The sequence below is a fragment of the Xiphophorus couchianus genome, chromosome 14, assembly GCF_001444195.1.
Source record: "Xiphophorus couchianus chromosome 14, X_couchianus-1.0, whole genome shotgun sequence".
Taxonomy (NCBI): Eukaryota; Metazoa; Chordata; class Actinopteri; order Cyprinodontiformes; family Poeciliidae; genus Xiphophorus; species Xiphophorus couchianus.
In genome coordinates this window covers 10,007,713-10,028,002 of record NC_040241.1, presented here as the reverse complement: position 1 = coordinate 10,028,002, position 20,290 = coordinate 10,007,713, and the positions used below count along the sequence as shown (strand labels likewise).

Here is a 20,290-nt window from a genome sequence, read left to right as displayed (position 1 = left end):
AACCTCTTTAATGTTTTGTATGCAGTTAAACAGGTTTATTAAACCAGGGTAAGCACTGGCAAAACAAAAGCAGATGATGGTTTCAGTTGCTTTTTTAAACTGGTTTTACATTTAAATCATCAGCTTGGGATTTTTAAACAACATTGCCCAGAAGTGTGCAGCTGGATTTCTTTTAAGCTCAGTGGTAATTACTGAAAGGCAAATTTTCCTTCCAGACAAGACAATGGCACAAACAGAGTTAGAATATCTTTTTATTTCCTGAAATATATTTCCTCATTGTAGTTGTCCTTATTTGGCACCATACGGATAAGTGCTGGAAACTACCTAACTCACCAACCTTTGATGTGTGACTACAGAGGTTTCTGTTTGCTTTGTGGGTCATGATACGTAGTTCCACCTATTTTATCTCAGGGTGTAAAAGTGCATTCATATTCCAAGGTAACAAGACCACATTTATTAGATACCAACAGCCAAAATAAGCTAATAAAAGCTTTTTGTGCATAATATCACTCTTCAGACATTCACCGACTGTATCTTACCAGTGCAAAATTGAAAGTAAAAAATAGAAATGTTAGAGGAAATTTATTTTACGTGACACTGTGAATAGGTTTATTGCTTATTCACCAGTTTCAGCTAGGTCAGGACATATGACCTAAGGATGAAAAAAACAAGCCTGAAAATTCTGAAAGTTTTACAGCAAAAGCAACACAAGCTAAGCTTTTGTTTGTTGAAAATGTAAATATCTAAAAATCAAGTTAAGCAAATGTCAAATGTCATAAAATTCAATTTAGCAAACTTCCACCTTATGAGATTGTTTCTCACCACACAGTCATCTAGAATATTTATAGATGCAATTTTAAAATATATAAGTACTGTAAATATGCTCTTTAAATGAACTTTTCCAGGTATTTTACCTTCTGTGTGCTGCACGCTTCCAACACATTATTTGCAAATGAATACTAAGATCAACTCAGAGATCTAATGTGTTCAAATTAGTAACTAGGCCCAGTCTAAAATGATAAAACCACAGATGAATACATAAATTGCTGTTTGGACAATTCCATATATACTGTATATGGAAAATGACTTGGAAATCAATTTTAGTAAACAATGAAAAAGAAACGTATCTCAAAAATATTTGGGTGATAATTCACATTTATTACAGGAAATCAGAAAACTTAACATTTTAATTAAAACTGAAAATCAGTGCAAACCTTTACTTTTTGCAATTCACGGCCTTCAATCACATATTGAATTATTATCTAACAAACAAAAAACATATCCTTAATACAACAATAAAGTCTTTGCAACAGTCTTTACTTTTCTGTACAACAGTGTAAACTGCCCTCATATACATAATATGCCACTCGTGCAAAAAGAAACAAACTTCCACAAGAACATCCATCAAGTGATATGGGAAAAAAAGCAAATGGCAACACATCAGGGTTCTGTTCAATGCATCTGTTTATACTTTTCTTAAAATGAAATTCTCCCTTTAAATGTCTTCATATGTATTCTTCACAGATGTTAAGATGATCACAAATGTTGCACACCCAGCTATTTTTATCAATCACCAGACAAATGCTTCTATTTCTAGAAGTTAGTCCCACCATGCATACACCTGTAGTGCTGCTTGGACTGTCACCATGACTCTAGTCAACAACAAAGAGAAGAAGAAAGAAAAAAGGTCCAGTGGCTGGTGGTGAAGCATCAAGAAAAAGTGGAGCTAAAACTGACCTTGTACATGATTATGCATATGCTGATATAAAAAAACACCCTGCTGGGATATCATGGTAAATCCCTTAGCTATTTTAGGTGGTCCAATCAAACTGATGCATTTGTTTTAGGTTCATTCTATTGAAAATAAATATTCACAGAAACCAACCAGATGGGAAATCCAAACAGATGCCACTGGACTGCACTTAAAATCTGGTCTCCACTTTATACCTTGCACATATACATAGCTAAGTAACTTCCATTTTACTGTCAGTCCTGCACTTTATATTTTATATTTATATTTTATACTGTATTTTATTTTATTCTGGAGTAACCTCACAACATTGGAAGCTCAAAACACTGTCCTGAGCCATATGCAACGAAATTTCGTTCTGTATGCACCCTGTGCATGCAAAATGACAATAAAGTCAGTCTAAGTCTAAGTTATCACATCAGAATCTGTCTTTGAATAATACACGTAAAGCTTATATGTCAATAAAAATCCAACCCAAATGCCTCAGAATATAAGTTATAAAATGTCAAAATGTTGCTTGCTCAACATGCAGTAGTTTACCAAATTAATTTGACCGCGTTGTTTCCAGTGCCTTTCATAATGTCTCTGAATGAAATATTAACAAAAGTGACTTTTTTCTTCAGTGCACTCATTAAAAACATTGTATGTGGTGAAATCCAACAGTGGAAGCCCATATTTCCAAACCCAGCTTCACGTTTATTTCATTGTGTACACAGTGAGTGTGAATAACAATGAAAACAAATATTATTTTTTGTTGCCTTCGTATGATAAAGTGATTTTTCTGTCAATTATAAGCTGAGGCAATAAACAAGCTTTTTAGCAAAGTCAGGTTATTGAACAATGAAAATAGCTTGTATTGTATCGTTTCGCATCACAGAACAATTTATCCTATTTGTCCACATAATTGAGCTATTATTGACAGAAACAATGACAGAAGAATTTACCAAACCAAATTTCAGATGTTTGCTTACAACAAACATCTGAAACAAAATCTCACGTCTAGGTTTTGTTTTTTATGCTCGCCTCCTCAGCATGGTTCCCAGCAAGCTAAACCACCAGAGTTCTGCTGACATCATAACCTTTTTATTCTGATTCTGACTCATGATTTGCACATTTTTTGGTAAAAATGGGTAAACAAGACATAGCTGATCTTTTCTTCTTCTTCTGTGTGTGTTGATTCATTTTACGCTGAAAATACAGCCACCTGATTTTAGGCAACCTTCTTCTTTTGAAAGAATCATCTGTCCTAGCTCCATCAAGCCAAGTGTTAGGGATTTCTTTCAGTGAGGAATGCTTTGATTGTTTTGTTTTTCTAGGATTTTTATGTTCTCTTCTGTTTGCCCTGGTTGTATGTTTTTGTTCATCCAAAGTCAGGTGTCTTTGTTCTTCAGTTATGTGCTGCTCTATATTATTTTCTTCCTTCCGTTTAATGCTACCCTGTGAGGTTATTGTCATAATTGTTTTATCAATATTGCTGCCACTTACTTCTTCGATTATTCTATATTCAAGAAGTCTATGATGCTCAACTGCAGAACTCTTTACTTCTTTTTTTGTATTTGCTTGAGACTTTCCCTGGCTCGCTGTTTTCTCCCCGTCTGCTGCTTGTTTCCCTTTCAGACTCTCTTTTTTTCCTGATCCAGATTGCCTGTGAAAATCCTCAATATATTCTTCATTTCCCTGACTTTTGGTGTGGGTCTTCAAACCACAATCGTTCTGTTCACCTTTGGCTGCTGGTTCAGTGTTTCCCTTCTTTAGATCCAATAGATTTGTCAATGATTCTTGTTTCTCATCCAACTTGCTCTCACTGACACCATTATTCTTGTCTCTCATATCAGTCCTGATATTTTCATTATGCTCTTTTTGGCCTTTGTAGCTCGTGTGGGGATCTATAATATGATCATGTTTTGGTTTGCTTTCTTTACTTTCATCAACTCCTTTGCTAGCCAGATAACGGCTAGCTTTAGTAGCACCAGCTTGTCCTTCTCCCCCTTCTTTAAAAGTCGTATTTCTACTCCTTTCATCTAACTTCTTGCGATTCTCAGTAAATTTATGTGCTTCATTTTCCCCACCAATCTTTTGATTGTTCTCCTTATATTTGTGTTTGCTTTGTGGAACATAACCAGATCCTTTACCAACATGATGCTGTTCAGATCCATTGTTCAAACATTCCTCTGTCTCTCCTTTCTGTTCGTTGTCATGTCTGAGCTCACTTTGGTCATCATTTTTAGGTTTAAAATCATTATTAACGTTAGCTTGTGTATCTTCAACAGCATTTGCTTTTGGCTTTTTGTGATCATTGACTTGAATCTGATCATAAGCAGGGAGAACAGGTTTTACCTGCTCGGTAGTGTTGCCATCCATTGTGGTTTTGTCCTGAGCCTGACTGTTTTCTCTCTCATATGTCTCTTTATTCTCATCAAGTTTTTCTGCAGCTGATCTCTGTAAATCAGTCATGCCGTCTGGTATATTAGGTACATGCACAGCAGGGTTTTTGCTTTGAGTGTCTGGTTGGTTTTCTGTAGACACAGTTTGCTCCGTCTTTAAATGAAGCCCATTAGACCAAATATCCTGATTATCCTCCTTCTTGACTCTTAAATGTACCTTGAAGTCCTCACTGTTATTACTGACATGAAGAGCTTGAGCTGTATTATCATGAAATTCTTGGGAATTATTTGGTCCAGCTTGGACACTACTCTCTGCATAAACACATCTGGGATCTGGATTGGATCTCCGCATCATTTCTTCAGAACCTACATCTTCATAACCAATTAGACAGTAGAATAAGTTAAATTCAATAGTTCAATAGTTATGGATAATACAGCACAGAACAACATATTATCTGAAAATGCAGCAGGTAATTCTCACCTTTCCTCCTGTAAAATAGAAGATAAGCAGTGGAGGATCTAGAAGAAAAATAAAGAGAAATAGAGATAATAAATAAATGTGAATTAACATATACATATGAAGGCAGAAGCAAAACCTTCACCAAGTTCTTATCTGCAGTTTGGTCCTCTTTCTACCACAGAATCCATTAAAAATAAAAGGAAGAAACAGAAAAAAAACCTATAACATTGATGATGTTTTTAAGATTTTTCTGGAGAAACTATGTCAATCTTTGTTCAACAGAAGTGCACTGACAGTGAACTTTAACTCTAATCTTCTCCTAGGTCTTGTTGCATCTGTAAACAATAAAACAAGCGCATCTGAAATGTGTCCAAAGAACCACATAAATCAAGACTGTTTAAGAGTTTTCAGAAAAATCCAGATGATTTGTTGGTGTAAAATGTTTGTGTTAAATGACTGAGTTAAAGTCCAATTTGATCACAGACGATCCTTTATTTCACTTTAGGTAAAGGGTTTGCAATGCCAGGTAAATGGTAAAAGGTGAAAATTTGTGATTTGATCTTTTGTGCAGTATAATAAAAACAACAGTCATCTCTCTTTAACACTTACGGTACAACGTCCATATTGTCAGGGAAAGGACTTTTGCTAAGCTGAAGGAAAAAGCAAAGACATCACACGATGTATTGTTTTTGTCCTGCAATGCATTCTTTTACAACTCGACTGCTGAGCAAAATCTTTTGATGGTGAAAAAAAGTTTTAACTGGTTTTACCTTCATGACAAATCTGTCATCAAAGACGAACCATTCATCTCCTTCATCCTTGGACTTGATCACTGCCTGATAATGTCCTCCTCTTAAATCACCAGAATGCTCCACAACTGCATAAAGCTCATATGTCTGATTCTGATCAACAAGTAAGAATATTAGTCAAAATCAGGAATAAAATAAACAAAACAACAATTCTGCAATATGACTAGTTCTAAAAAAAAAAAACATATAGAAGATTTTTTTTTTACCTCTGGTATCCTGATGGTGTGAGGAACATCAGCCTTACAGTGGATTTTGATGTATGACATCCACTGATAGCTGAAGTCAAACCTCTTCAGCATCAGAAGCAAAACATCTGGATGATCAGTTATTACATATTTCTGAGAAACAAATCAAATATACCTAACTGTTAAAAAATATTGCTAAAATATTGCTGTGTTCCAAGATGTATCAAAAAATGTGAAACTTTCTAATATTCACTCACTCTGGTAGCATCAACTTTAGCATCACACTCATCACAGTACATTTGGTTATCTCCATTGAATTTAGTCGGTGTGAAAAACCTTTTGATGCCGTTCTCCTAAGAAGATGAAGCTGTATTATGTCTACAGGGAAAAAAACTTTCAAAAAGAAGCACTTAGCAATTACAAAAGACTTTTGACTGACTTTACCAAGTTAAATGTTCAAACAAGCATTTCTAATATATTTATATGTAAATAATGATTAATAATACTGTAATTCTGATGAAAATTAAAGAGATCATATTCCTCCAATTTTAGCTTCTTTTCATTGGCTCCCACATGGCCAGTCAAAACTTTTAGTGTTTTTGTTTAGGTTTAAATAGACAAAGAAGTTTGTTAAGGTGTTTTAGTAAACAAACATCATCATGAAGACAAGGTTTTCCAAAGGATGCAAAGGGAGCTGTAAGTATGACACAACTGCAAATCTACCAAGTGACGACCGTTTACCTAAACTAGGCCAGGCAACTGGAGCATTAATCAGAGTAACTCTGGGGGAGCTGTAGAGAGTTACAGCTCAGGTGGGAGAATCTATCATGCACTCTAAAACTATAAAACAATGGATTGAGCTAAATCTGGATCCATAAAAAAAGAAAAACAATGAGAGGCTCCAAGACCTTTGGGTTTGCAGGGGAGGTCTAACTTCCAGCCAGACAACAATGCTACACATTCAGCTGGAGTCACATGGGAAGGTTTATCTCAGGTGTGTCCAAAGTGGATCCAGCCGGCCATTAATGACCTTAAGAATGATTTAGTTCAGCCTGCATCAACGCTTTAACAATGGCACGAGTTTTTTCTGCCAGAATAAGTGTTTGATACTGCAGGACACTTTTTCTCACTTTTTAGGGGAAGATTTTCACTGATATGAGTCCTGAAATGTTCAGATTCAACACAATATATATATATTTTTTGTTTTAATTTTCTTTTCGTTTCACAGTCATAAAAATCCAGTGACTTTTACTCAAAGGTAGACCAGATTCTGTTGAAAATCTGTAAAGGGACTTTTAAAATCATGTTTGCTATCCGTCCAAACTGAGTTTGAGATTCTTTGCAAAGAAGAATCAGTAAATATTTCATGTTTTATATATGCAAAACTATGAAAATCATATTGTTTTCACTACACAGTTATGAACCATGTTTATTGGACTCTCAGACAAAATCACAAATTGTTCAAAAGTTCCATAAGAGAGAACAGTTTTTAAAGGCCTTATACAGATTAAGAAGCTTCAATTAATTTTCTCTGTGAGCTAAATAGGGGAAATGATTGCTTGTAAAGCTAATAAAATGTTGTAGAGCTCCATGGATTTCCAGCATTTGGATGGTAAAGTGGTGGATTTGTTTCCAGTAATCTACTTTGTTCAGTTTTTCAGGTAGTAAGGAAGTTTAAAAGCAACACCTTGTGATAAAGAGTTTAATAATAAATCTTGTGATAAGGAAACATGGCAGCACATTACTGCAGACATACTTTCTTTGCAGTTAAATTTTACATGTTAACTGTCAGCGATCAGTTCCTTTACTTTTTTATGACCAGTGTGGTTTGCAAAGCCGTATTCCAGAGTTTAAATTACACTTCTTTCCTGATCTAGTTTTCAAATTAAGCAGGCTCCATTTTCTGTTGTTCTATTATGAAAAAGAGTGTCAGTTTCGTTGAACTTTAACCCTTTGCAACAGTAAAACATTAACTTGTCAGATTCTCACCACGCTGTAGTTTCTACCAGGTGAATCTTCCAGTTCAAGAGGAAGATGCCAGAACGGACCTTCACTGTCAGTCACTGTCTGACATTTTAAACAAGTGGTCCTGTGACTCAGCTGTCCATGAAAGATCTTAAACACACAAACAAACCACATATGCATGCATTTATAAACATGCATATAAATGAACACCTATCCCTTATAAACAGTATTTGGAACTGGTAAATGTACCTTTGATGCATTTTCACTGGTCTTTCTTAAGATCCTTTCAAAGTATTCTGCTGCATCTTGCTGTTCACACACTGGGAGAAATCAAGACATTCAAAAATGCATTAAATGACTTCAATAAAATAAGCCATGATGAATTATAATACAATTTTGTATTTGAAATTTATAATCATCCATTATGATATAATTTGAAGACAAAATAATTATAACTACAGTTATGACCCATATTATATTACAATGAAAAGTAAAATAGGATCTTCCTGATCAATGTCATACCATTGTTGACTTCTAGAGCTCTCAATATGTTATTTGGATTTGCTGTCTTTTGCAATAATTCTTCAAACAATCGTTTAAGGTGATGATCAATGTGCTCCTCACTGGAACCGGTCAATCTAAAACAAAATGACAAATTTATGTCCAATGTCGACTTCAAAATATTCCCTTCACATACAGTAAACGCACAAATTCTAAAAACAAACCTGGTCACAGCTTCTCTGAATTCTTCGGTCATGAACAGAACCTGCAGCACACTGTTCAGATAGCATGTTGCCCCATGGTTGACCAAACCGTGGTACGTAGCTTCTGGAGACCGCAAATGCAAATGAAATGCCAGAGATTTCAGTTATATAAAACAGTAAGTCTATACTTAGTAAGTTTTTTAAATAAAACATCTCTTGGATACATGGACGGAAATCCCAGGTGATCAGAGGGGTCCGGGAAAATTTTAATCTTTGCCTACATACACAACACTGTGTAGAGAATAAACTATGGAAACGTCATCCCTGCAGTGAAAAACTGTGATTGGCATCATCATGCTCTGTCCTGTTTCTACCAACCAATTCAGAGCATGATGGGATCATGGACAGACCTAAATACAAACAAATGCTGCAAAAAACTTATTAGAGGCTAAAAATAATCTTGGGAGTGGGGCAGAGGTTCACCTTCCATCGGGAAAACAATCCCAAATAACAGTCAGGGCCACAACAAAGTTTATATATTAATCTCTTCATTGAATCTGACTGAGAAAGGAATACTTTGCAAAGAGTAATGGGGAAACAAAGCTGTCTATATATGTGTAAATTTGGTAGAGGAATACCACAACAATACTAGCTAACTGCAACAAGGAGTTGGGTTGCTCATGATTACAAATGAATGCTTTTGGGTTTTATTTGTACAAACACTAGAAAGCCATGAACTATTTTCCTTCCACCTAACATTTGCTCACTGCATTGTGCTGGTCTGTCACATCTCCCAAAACTCCCAATAAAATACCCAGTAGTTGTAATGTGACAAAATAAGGTTCAGGGGCAATGAGGTACACAATGCAAATTACTTCATGATATGAGATGGATGGTAATGACTTACATTTACCACAGTGAATTTTTTTTTTTTTTTTAAAGGTTTAATTGGCTCTAGTGGCCTTTATTTGATAGTTACTTGACAGGAAAGTGGGTAATGAGAGAAGGGGGAAGACATGCGGCAAAGGTCGCCAGGCCAGGAATCGAACCTGCGACAGCCACAATGAGGACTAAGGCCTCCTTATGTGGGTTGTGCTTAACCCCTGCGCCACCACAGCACATCCCCACAGTGAATTTTTGATAGAGAAAATGTTTAATTGCACAATGTTTGATTTTTCCTAAAGTACTAGTAAGTAACAGTTCTCTTTCTTAAGTATAATTTCTGGTTGTTCTATCCACCCATGCATTTGAATTTTTGGAAGGTAATTTATACAGAAAATCTCACCACTGGATGTAGTCTGCACTAATGAATTAGTTTATATGCTTTATTTTGTGGGAAAGAGAGGCATGTGTGCTTCTTTTGCCTTAGTATTTCGTAAAGATGCCTTGTTTTTGTCATTTAAGAAATATGTTTTCGAAAATACCACATATTGCACAGTATGTTTTTACATAATGCTTAATTCCATCATTGCAAACGAATAAATTGGACGTTGCATTCAAACACGTAGTACTTAAAATCTTCTTGCACATTTATTAAATATTGATTTAATTTCATCTGGGCATTTTTTGCTGATATTTTACTTCTATTTGAGTGATGTATTTGTGAAGTAACTCCACTCTTGTTTGTTTATAACACTAAGCTGGGCTACTTCTCTTGTCATAATTACTGAGGATATTATACAGGTTTTACCTGCAGGTTTACTCCACCAGAAACTCATTTTTTCTTCCCGCTGGTGATCTCGGCAGTGGAGGCTGCAACAAAGTCGAGGAGTCAAATGTATTTCTAATTTCGGGGTAGCAAAATAGCAAAAACTCAAACGCAAAAAGAAAACAACGAACTTACCCTGAGATTTACACTTTTGTTGACATCCACTGGATGCAAAAGCCCCAACTTCTTTTAGACGCTGTCGAACATTTCTTACACGTTAATGTGTAATTAAAGCTCTGAATGCTTTCAGTTTCTCTTCACATTACGCCCAAGACTATGTTGCATTCAGGGACGGTCGGACATGTTGCATTAAAAAATCACCAAAATAGAAGAAGAGAAATAATCGAATCTTTTTGATTTCATGTTAAAACTCTGACACACAGATTGTGATTCAGTCCAAATAAACATTTGGAAGAACTGAAGGACGTGGAAATGACAGCAAAACATAAGTTTTATTTTAGCTTAAGACATAATATTGAGTGGAATATAGCGGCATTTTGTTTATAACACCACCTCTTGCACCCTTGAGTAAGATAATGTCTGTCTGTGCATTTGTTTTATGAATGTGGCTGGAAGTATTACAGTTGTGATGTTAAGGTGCTGTAAGTTTAGCCCCGTTAGCATTTTTAGAAATCAGAAAACTGACATCCAAACACTTGCATATTAACATAGTAGTGCACAAAACACAAAATTGGTTTAAACCTCAAGTTTAAACAAGTTTATTCAAAGTCCACGAGAAATGACTCTCAACTGATGGACATATTTAAACTATTGTAACTTCCTGTACTTTTCTGGAGGATGTGCGATGAATAGGTTTTCGAATGCATGAAAGCTTTGAGGATATTGCAATGATTTCATCTAATAATGTTAGAATACAATATGGGTCATAGGTCAAATTTTCTGATGAATCTCAGTGGCACTCAGTAGACTGTACAATACTTACTTTTGTATCTAGAGAGATACAATACTTAATTTTATTTTAGTTATATGCATCTATAAACTAAACTCAATCTCTGAAACATGTAGCTTTTCCAAAGAAAACCTGTGGTGTACAACAATATTAGTTGATTAGTTGACTGATTCAAACTCACTAAAACATTTAATCACAGTTTGCTGAACTGTTTCAACAGATTGCTGGAGCTCAAAAAGCACCTGATGGGATTTGGATTCAACAGTGGATGTCAGAATATTGTCAGAATAAAACTGAAAGCTAAATATTGATCCTCTTGCTCAAGTCTGTTTTCTTGCAGTAAATACTTCCTGAGCTACGCTTATGTTTGGTGTAGAATCCTATTAACAGCACAAGAAAAGTGATATCAAATTACATAAAATGTTTATTTAATGCAACAGTTGAAAACATTTGAACATCTGAAGTGAATACACAAAAAACATAATCAGTAATATTTTTTTGGACAATGATTGTAGCTTTCATATTTGTAAACAAGAGTCAGGAGTGAACAAGATTCCCTGCAGTTGGCGGCAGCAGCAATGGCAGCAAAAGAAGAAGATCCAAATGGTCCCAGTTACGCCATCTGTCCTCCAGGAACCTTGATCACCAGCTGGACGACGGACATGTGCTGGATCCCGTACTCAGACAGCAGCGTAGTGTCTCCTTCCAGGTTCTTGTCCGTAAAGATCAGCCGCAGGTTCTCCTCTCCTGTAAAAAACACACACAAGAAAGTTATAAAATACATTTTTTACAAATATTACACATATTCTGTAATCAAGATGAATCCCTACATTTTTTGGAGAGTTGTTTGTTTGAACAGCGGTAAGAAGTGAAAGTAAAAAATATGCAGAGGAGACAAAATTATTTCCAAACTCAAATCAAAAGCTAATTTAAAAGGTCATAAAGAAGATCAGATAGCAAGTTTTTTAAACCTTTGTATTGTTGTCATAGCAGGTGTTTACATGTATCTGGACCCTAAAAGTTTAATATTTTACCATAATTAATCTGGATCTTCATTCTGAAAAGTATCAAGTTGCTGATGTAAAATGTTACTTCTACCATATTTTCTTTGTATTGATTCCTGAGGACCAACAGAGTCCAGATGGTGACATTATCAGTGACTCAGTATATTTTACTTTACGTCTCCAACATTACCTAAAAAAACAACACCTGCCAGATAGTTTTGGACTTTTGACTATAGAAAATAGGTTTAGTAAATTACGCATAATGCAGGTGCACTTTAAACACATCAGTTGGATTATTTATTTATTTATTTACCTGAAACAATCCAGTATTAATGGTAGAGTTAATACTGAGCTCTACCAGTACAGCACTGATAAGCCAGTAAGGGAAACCATGAGTCACCATGAAATGTACTTTCAATTTTGATTTGCAAGCAACGTTTGGTCTCGGAAAACATGTTTGTTGTTTAAGGGTCAGGTCTGAATTGGCTAAACGTATTCTCCCTTAACAACCTACTTTATTTTATAAAAACGAGCATTAATCTGTTTCCATGGCCACATAACCCAACCTGTCGACCAATAAAGCTGATAAAGTTAAAAAGAAGTAGCTTACGACCTGCTGGCAGTAAAGAAAATACACCAGATATATTGAACAGTTTACCACCTGCTAAATTAATGCTGCCATCACCGAGTCAAGTTGCCTTTGAGCTTCTCTTAGTTACCTGCGGTCTGAGGAAGTTTCTCCGCGATCTTTTCCTTCAGCTGTCGCACCGTCATTTTCTGCATCTGCTCCTCGGTGTTGCAGAGATCAATCATCAGCTTCTCTCCTCTCAGTCCATGAACCACGACCTGGTAGATTTTCCCCATCTTCCCGCAATCTGCGCTGCGCTCCTGTCTGACGCTCTGTCCCAACAGCTGACAGAAATGCGGGCAAACAGCAACGGGATCTGACGTCACACCAGTCTTTACTTTCTATTTTCTGTTTAACACAACGCAGGGCTCCTGCTGTTTCTATTCTTTCAGTTTTAATTATCTTCTCTCACATGACCTGCTAATTTCAACAAGTTGTTTTTTAGATGGTGTATTTTGAGAAGCACATTCAACACAGTGCTGCGCTGTTTTACCTCCTATATATTTGTATTGCTTTAGAAGATAATAACAACTGAATAAATGAAATACGTACATCTGAGCAGTGGGGAAAAAGAAGCTACAGGAAATTTTATACTCATATACTAATTGCTTTATCTGCACGATGTCCTGCTACGTATTATACGTCGAAGATTTTATAGGAACAATTAATGGCAGGAAATCACCTTGTTTTTTGATCATGTGACGCGTCTTGTGTTGTTATTTGCAAACTCTTTTTTTCACAGTTTTTTCTCAAACTGTGAAAAAAATTGTATAGTAATTTTATTTATTATTCGTGCTGCTTTCGACTGTGGTAGATAGAATAAAAACAGCAGATACAGCAATTAAGTTATCTGAAGGGTTTAACTAAAATCAGTGCAAAACGTAAATTAAACTCAATGTTAAAAATGACAAGTGAACGTAAAATGAATTCGGTCAAGATGAGGTTTTAACTTTCTTGTGTGTTTTTCTTCATCATCTCTGGCGGTTCGTCTTCATCAGTGCCAAATAAAATGCACTAAGAAAAAAAACGAAATGGGAGAAACTGAAAGTAACAACAGCTATTGGCTCTGAGAGTGACGCAGCAGCAGCAGCTCCATTAGACCACATCTTTTGGCTGCAGACGGACAGAAGTTGGTTCTGGTCGAGGGACAGAGCAGGAACAAAATGACCACGCAGGGCCACGAAGAGAAAAGATACGACCGAAGAGACACGACCCTGAAGTTCGTGAACAGACCTGATGCTCTGGATCCGATGCGTAAGAACCTGAGAACTGTTGTTGTGTTGGTGTGTTGAAGTGACGTTGTTTATTTCCAAATAAATGCAAGAAACGTTTTGTTTTAGAGACATTAAAAACACTTCCATGCAAGTCAAAGGGAACATGAGGACATCATGTGACAGCTAAAAAACAAAATGGCATATAATTTATTATTATTATTATTATTATTATTATTATTATTATTATTATTATTATTATTTGAGTCTGTTCTCTTCTAGCCCCGGACGAGGGAGATCAGGGTCTCTGTGCGGAAATGTCCTGCGGTCACGCTGTCACTCCACAGTCCCTGACTGGATGGTGTCGCAGCCTGCTGGATCAGGTACTTTCCAACAGGTTAAAGTTTACTTTTGTTTTCTCATTAGCACATGTACTGTTGAAGTGGAGACTGTGTGCAAAGATCCAGCATGAAGTCCAAGACGACACATTCAGCCCAGTTTTATGTTTTATGTTGTGGGCCATAAACTGGGCCATTTGACATTATGGTTTACTGTCAAAATAATGATTTTAATTAGGCATTTCCTTGTTTTTCAACAATAATCAGTTAATATGATCCATTGTTGATTACAATGTAACCAATACAAGACAGAGTAGGAATGCTCATATTTAATGTTATAAAGCTAAGAAACATTCATAGCAACTACAATGTCCACTAAAATGATCCAACATTTTTTAATGCAGTGCTGTATCTTAATTTACTTCAAACCAATTATCTAAATTTGAAATTAATTATCAAATTTAGTTCATGGTTGAAGACCAATGAAGATTTTAAACAGTAAAAACTAACAGCAAACAGCAGCAGAACTTGCTGTGAATTAGAGGATAGTGCTGAAGTACCTACATTTAAAATCCAATTTAGCCATAATCCATAATAATAATAGTAAACTTTTTAATTTTAACATGTTTCTTACTGTAACATGTTTTGCAGTTAACTAGCCAGAGACCCAAACTGAATGGACCAAAGAGATGCCCGCTCACATCGTTTAGATGAGGACAGGAATGCTTTGCAAGTTCTTGACAACCAGCGCTAAAATATATTTTAATCTGAGGTGCAGATTTAAGTAGATTTCCAGTTAAATGCATGAAATACCACTGAGTACAACACAAATCAAATTTATAAACTTGCATCGTATTTAAAATCAGAGAGCTGCTCAGTGGGACTCTGAACTCTTCACTCATCAAATTCATCTTTCAGGATGTTGTGCTCTGTGACGTGTATGTAAATGATGCTTGATAGCAAGAACATAATCCAAGTTAATGATATTGTTCTCTAAATATTGCAAAATTTCAGGGCCAGTATAAATTTAAGTGTCCAGCTCTAAAGGACGGCACCCATCATAAGTGTGACGCTCTGTGGTCGTATCAAGAGGTGCGTCGCCTGGCCGTCCTGACCGCTGCAGAAATGCAGCATTTTGAAGAGAACATGGCCCGTCTGGCTGCGACAGAGTACTGCGACTTTAAAACAGTAAGCATCATGCGAGCTCAAGATGAATTCATGAAACAATATTCTGCAATGCGGTAACCTCTTTCCTTTTGTTTTGTTTTCTATCCTTTTCTGCCCTGCAGTGTCCTGGCTGCAGCTCCTACATTGAGAGAGAGGACCTGACTAACCTCTGCGTTCAGTGCTTGGTGTGCACAGCAGATAAGAACGAACAGGTCCAGTTCTGCTGGCAGTGCTTGATGCCCTGGAAAGGTCCGGCTCCACGCTCTGACCGCTGTGACAATAACGGCTGCATCAACCATGACCTGGAGCTGCTCAGGACCTGCAAGACCACATCCTTCCTCGAGGTGGTCGGGGTTGTGGGCTGTCCCTCCATCCGGGCCTGTCCCACCTGTGGACATAAGGTGGAGCACGACAAGACAGGCTGTAAGAACATCATCTGTCCTCGCTGCCAGGTGGAGTTCTGCTTCGTGTGTCTGGAGCTGACTCCTGACTGTCTGGAGACCAGCGACTACTTCAGCCCCTGCAGTGCTGGTGTGGCTCCCAGACAGACATCCATACCTGTGTGGCACAGGAACTAAAAGTTGTTATTTCTTGACAAAGTTAATTTTGTAGTATTAAAAATGTTCCAGGTCTTCTTTTTCATGTTCATCACCTTTAAAAGTTGTCTTTTGTTTATTTTTAACCTTATAACTTGCTTTCCAAATATGTTGGCGACCTGCCTTTGTAAAACAAATAAAGTTCCTATTAAACAGATTTTGTTCATGCCTGGTCTGTGATGAGTGAAGTTGGGTGTAAAACTAACTTTTAAGCAGGCAGGGCCCAGAAGTTATTATTCATAATGATGAAAGGTTCCTATAATTACAGATAAGTTTCATTGTTTTTATTAGTGCTCACCATAAATAGTCTCAAGTAGTTCAATGTGTTTGTTTATCACTTACACATCTACAGCATTAAATGTTGAGGATATGCTGAACTCAGTTATTTAAAGTAACAATTCCTCTGACTGGCAAACATTTTAATCTCCACATATGAGAGAAGATTCTCACCTTCTGTTTCATTTTGACTCCAGTGGTGGACGGGATCCAGTTGACCTGGTTTGACCTTTACTGGGATGATATAAGCACTGCACACCAGCGAGTCCTTTCTAAGACAATCCTGATGTGTTTTGATTTGTGAATGATCTTTCTCACTTCAGACTGATGGACATCACACAGTTTGAACTGGTTTAACTCTTCAGGTAACAATTGCTTTTCTAAGTGTTTTTTATTCTGGCACTGAATCAACACCGTGGTGTGAATCACAGTGGATTGATGAGAAGACATTAGTCACTTAATAATAAAGTTAATAAAGTTTGTTTTTTAATAAAAATATTATTCCATGATGATGGATGAATCCTTCAATGAACAGCAAATAAGAAATATTTTCTTCCAGTTGTTAATGAGAATAAGAGCCTTCATATTTCAGATTGAATTAATTTCATAAGTTGAGACAAGCTGATCTGATTTTTGATAGCTACTGAGAGTAAATTGATTATAAATTGATTACTTCTGCATTAAATACAATGGAAGCAAAAATGATTTAAGTAGTTTTGCCTTTAGTGACATCTGCAGGATGTAACTGTAATTTACAGTGACCTTGTAACCAGGGTGTGTTTTGTTTTCCTCTAGGACTGCTTCACCAAAAACCTCTGAAACATTGTGTTTTAATTTTATTCCCTTTTCTCTAAGTTACATTACATTAATATGAGAGTAAAACTGAAAGGATTCGACCAGGGAGTTTGATTGAATGTACATTCTGTACTTTTAAATGTGTAGAAGAAGAAACTGAAAGTAAAAGCTGCTTTACGAGTGTCGTGACAGCCTGCCGCCTCAGATTATTTTCTGGTTGAGGGGAAACACGTTTAGCCGACAAATCGGAAGAACAAAGTAGGTCTGAAATGAGCAGCTCCGATGAGGACGAGAAAGGATATGACCCCCACGACACCACGCTGAGCTTTGTGGACAGACCTGATGACCTGGACCCTCCATGTAAGGACTGAAAACTATGCTGCTGTTTTAACAGCATTTGTTGTATTTATGTATTTGCTTCTCAATGATTTGTAAAGTAGGGGTAGTCAAATTTTACTTGTACTTTTTTCAGTATAATGTCCACCATTACACTGTCCAACTGTCTGTCCTATTAGTCAGCGATGATGATGAAGACCAGGGTCTTCGAGCTGAAATGTCGTGCGGTCACGCTGTCACTCCACAATCTCTGACTGGCTGGTGTCGCAGCCTGCTGGATCAGGTACTGAATTACATCACACACATTTTATATGCAACATTTCATTTCTTTGGTAATTTCTTTTCATTGTTATACCTTATAACATGCTTTTATTTTGAAATTTAAACAGTTCCAATGCACAACTAAAGACATTGTACATAAGAGGAGAACATTTGAAATCAAATTTAGTCCAAGCAGTGGGATTCATTAACAACATTGTTGTTTTTAAAGGCTCTATAGTTGCAAGGAAATAAAAGGATAATTATAGAATGAATTTCATTTCATTTGGTGTCGGCTTGTTCTCCATCTGTGTCCATCTGGGTTGGATCCTTCATGCAGCCGTGATGCATTTAGGTGAACAGTCCTCATGTATTGGTGTATATTTGAGTTTAAGACAGGAAGACATAGTTGTCAGCCTTTCTTGAAGGTATCATGTTTTTCATTTTGTAGTACATTTTCATTTCTTTGTCTTGTAAAAAAGGCACCAGGTGTCAATGGCTGCAAACAGGTGCAGGTGTTGACCAAAACATCAGAGTCCTCGGTAGACTGGAGGCTTTTTGACCTGCTTTCCTAAAAACAGACATTAGCTCAGTATTTTTTTAAAAAAGTAATATGATGTGTTTAAAATTGGACAATGACATAAACTCTTATTCCCAGGGTTTAACCCATTTGTTCAGACACCAAACCAAGTTGTTCTGCATCTTTATGGTTACATGTTGCATTTGAATGTTTTAGGGTCAGTACAAGTTCAGGTGTCCTGCTATAGATGAAGAGACCCAGGAGACTTGTGGTGCCGTGTGGCCGTATCGAGAGGTGCGGCGCCTGGCGGACCTGAGCGTTGAAGAGATGGAATACTTTGAAGAGACCATCGCTCGCCTGGCTGCTGCAGAGTACCAGGAGTTTAGAGAAGTAAGTGTCTCTAACTTCAGGTCAGTCTTGACTTTACCAGCTCTACTTAAACCATTATGTCTTCCTCTTGCAGTGCCCTGGGTGTAAGAGCTACATTGAGAGAGAGGACCTGACTAACCTCTGCGTTCAGTGCTTAGTTTGCTCTGCAGACCAGAAGAAACAGGTCCAGTTCTGCTGGCAGTGCTTGAAGCCGTGGAAAGGTCCGGCTCCACGTTCTGATCGTTGTGGCAATGATGACTGCAAAAACCAAGACCTGGAGCTGCTCAGGACCTGCAACACCACATCCTTCCCCGAGGTCCGGGATGTCGAGGACTGTCCCTCCATCCGGGCCTGTCCCACCTGTGGACAAACAGTGGAGCACGACAAGACGGGCTGTAAGAACATAATCTGTCCTCGCTGCCAGGTGGAGTTCTGCTTCGTGTGTCTGAAGCTGACTCCTGAGTGTCTGGAGACCAGCTCCTACTACATCCCCTGCAGTGACGGTGTGGCTCCCAGACAGACATCCATACCTGTGTGGCACAGGAAGTAAAACTGCAGAAACAGATGCTTCCTGTTCTTCTTACTGAAACTTGGATGAACTATTGTCAAAAATGTTGCAATTCCTATTGTTGATGTTCATCAACTGTGAAACTTCTTTATTCTATTAAGCATCAAATTATATCTGCAACATTTTTATTCTCATGTTATATTTTATGCTGACAATAATTTCTTCTTTGCCCTCCTAATAAAACATAATTTTTTACTAAACGTGTTTGACTCTGTCTCAAATATGGCGTCCATCTTAAATTGAGATGTTTTTTTTTTAGCTACTTAATGTGGAATTTGCTTTTCTAAAATCGTTGTGTTAAAATGTTTTGGAAAATTAGAATCTGTTATATTTGAGACTCAAATTTAATAGGCTTTTTGTTGTTTTAAGGTCAATTGCAAATACACATAAATGTAAAACAGTGAAATTTGGCAGCTAAAACAACATCCTTCTTAGCTGCAGACTTTATTTATACCAATTAAGGAGGGAGTCCAAAAGCTTTCTTTATAAATTCACTAAGTAAAAAAATGTATTTCCCACCAGGAAGAATTTAATTTTATCAGTACCCAATAATTTAAATGGATCCCTCTAAGACACAGTTCAATCACTTAATTTCTGTCATATCTGCAGTGGGATTCTCTTTATAGTCTCAGTATATGTTCTTGAAGACAATTGTGCAAAGTCTGTCTTATTTCATGTTTCTTTTGTTTTTATTTTCATATTGTTAGTTTGGGTTTTGTTTTTAAATTTTTTTCTGGTTTACTTGAACTCAGCATCTCTTTTAGCTTTAATACAATATTTAGTCTGTATTTGAGTGTTTTCCATACAACCCCATAAAATGTTTGCCCTCCATGGGTGATGATTAACTGCTACATACTGTTAGCCCACTGGGTGGCGCTCTGACTCACAACCCTAAATTACTATAAACTCTGTAATTCCAAGAAGAGACGAGATGTTTTTGGTCTCAACATCATTTACATCACGTGAAAGTACAATTGGTGTTAGATAAACTAAAACTGTTTATTGTTTTAGGATCAATCTTTTTTGTGTGCTGACAGATCAGGAATATTCATTAATCTGCATTCATCAAACTGATTTAATAAACAGAAAAGTACAGAATTATTTACTTGGACTAAACCATTAATGATCGTGTCTGATGACTTGGAGGCTCCAATCAAAAGGTCCATCTTGTATCTAATGCATGTTGGAAATGTTGCAGAGTGAAAATGAAAGTTACGTCACAGATCCTTTTATCTGTTATATAATAAACCCTACGGTGGCCCGGCAGTCTGACAGGTTGGGTTTTGGTGAGTCTGGAAAGTACCTGGAAGTTCTTTCAGGTCATTTACTGCCACCAAGTGATCGTGACA

General features: G+C 36.8%; 3 protein-coding genes and 1 long non-coding RNA gene across 5 annotated transcripts; 2 read left to right on the top strand and 2 right to left on the bottom strand.

The window, feature by feature from the left end:
* Window positions 1-5,117: 5,117 nt before the first annotated feature.
* LOC114157775 (ubiquitin carboxyl-terminal hydrolase 47) lies at window positions 5,118-8,165 on the bottom strand. The gene is made up of 7 exons (XM_028038918.1): window positions 8,076-8,165; window positions 7,803-7,873; window positions 7,578-7,703; window positions 5,846-5,941; window positions 5,610-5,741; window positions 5,365-5,496; window positions 5,118-5,244 (listed from the first exon to the last, which is right to left on the bottom strand). The coding sequence occupies exons 4-7, from the start codon at window positions 5,885-5,887 to the stop codon at window positions 5,200-5,202; spliced, it is 351 nt and encodes a 116-aa protein (XP_027894719.1). The 5' UTR covers window positions 5,888-5,941; window positions 7,578-7,703; window positions 7,803-7,873; window positions 8,076-8,165; the 3' UTR covers window positions 5,118-5,199.
* A 62-nt stretch (window positions 8,166-8,227) lies between these two features.
* LOC114157816 (uncharacterized) lies at window positions 8,228-10,213 on the bottom strand. The gene is made up of 3 exons (XR_003598277.1): window positions 10,101-10,213; window positions 9,948-10,009; window positions 8,228-8,378 (listed from the first exon to the last, which is right to left on the bottom strand). It is a non-coding gene; the product is annotated as an uncharacterized LOC114157816 (long non-coding RNA).
* A 3,331-nt stretch (window positions 10,214-13,544) lies between these two features.
* LOC114157972 (probable E3 ubiquitin-protein ligase ARI7) lies at window positions 13,545-15,976 on the top strand. 2 transcript variants are annotated; one of them, XM_028039254.1, is made up of 5 exons: window positions 13,545-13,761; window positions 14,001-14,101; window positions 15,071-15,244; window positions 15,346-15,826; window positions 15,883-15,976. In XM_028039254.1, exons 1-4 carry the CDS (start codon window positions 13,671-13,673, stop codon window positions 15,799-15,801), a joined length of 822 nt encoding a protein of 273 aa, XP_027895055.1. In that variant the 5' UTR covers window positions 13,545-13,670; the 3' UTR covers window positions 15,802-15,826; window positions 15,883-15,976. The 2 variants fall into 2 exon arrangements, with proteins under 2 accessions (XP_027895055.1, XP_027895054.1); XM_028039253.1 differs by having other exon boundaries at window positions 15,346-15,976.
* An 868-nt stretch (window positions 15,977-16,844) lies between these two features.
* LOC114157971 (probable E3 ubiquitin-protein ligase ARI7) lies at window positions 16,845-19,774 on the top strand. Its single transcript, XM_028039252.1, has 4 exons — window positions 16,845-17,250; window positions 17,406-17,509; window positions 18,221-18,394; window positions 18,468-19,774. Exons 1-4 carry the CDS (start codon window positions 17,160-17,162, stop codon window positions 18,921-18,923), a joined length of 825 nt encoding a protein of 274 aa, XP_027895053.1. The 5' UTR covers window positions 16,845-17,159; the 3' UTR covers window positions 18,924-19,774.
* The last annotated feature ends 516 nt before the right edge of the window (window positions 19,775-20,290 follow it).

Coding starts and splice junctions, on each gene's coding strand:
- LOC114157972 (XM_028039254.1), top strand. CDS start 13,671: ATGACCACGCAGGGCCACGAAGAGAAAAGATACGACCGAAGAGACACG. Junction 13,762..14,000: donor TGATGCTCTGGATCCGATGC/GTAAGAACCTGA, acceptor GTTCTCTTCTAG/CCCCGGACGAGGGAGATCAG. Junction 15,245..15,345: donor AGTACTGCGACTTTAAAACA/GTAAGCATCATG, acceptor TCTGCCCTGCAG/TGTCCTGGCTGCAGCTCCTA.
- LOC114157971 (XM_028039252.1), top strand. CDS start 17,160: ATGAGCAGCTCCGATGAGGACGAGAAAGGATATGACCCCCACGACACC. Junction 17,510..18,220: donor GTCGCAGCCTGCTGGATCAG/GTACTGAATTAC, acceptor TGAATGTTTTAG/GGTCAGTACAAGTTCAGGTG. Junction 18,395..18,467: donor AGTACCAGGAGTTTAGAGAA/GTAAGTGTCTCT, acceptor TTCCTCTTGCAG/TGCCCTGGGTGTAAGAGCTA.
- LOC114157775 (XM_028038918.1), bottom strand. CDS start 5,887: ATGTACTGTGATGAGTGTGATGCTAAAGTTGATGCTACCAGA. Junction 5,497..5,609: donor ACACCATCAGGATACCAGAG/GTAAAAAAAAAA, acceptor CTTGTTGATCAG/AATCAGACATATGAGCTTTA. Junction 5,245..5,364: donor ATGACAGATTTGTCATGAAG/GTAAAACCAGTT, acceptor TTTTTCCTTCAG/CTTAGCAAAAGTCCTTTCCC.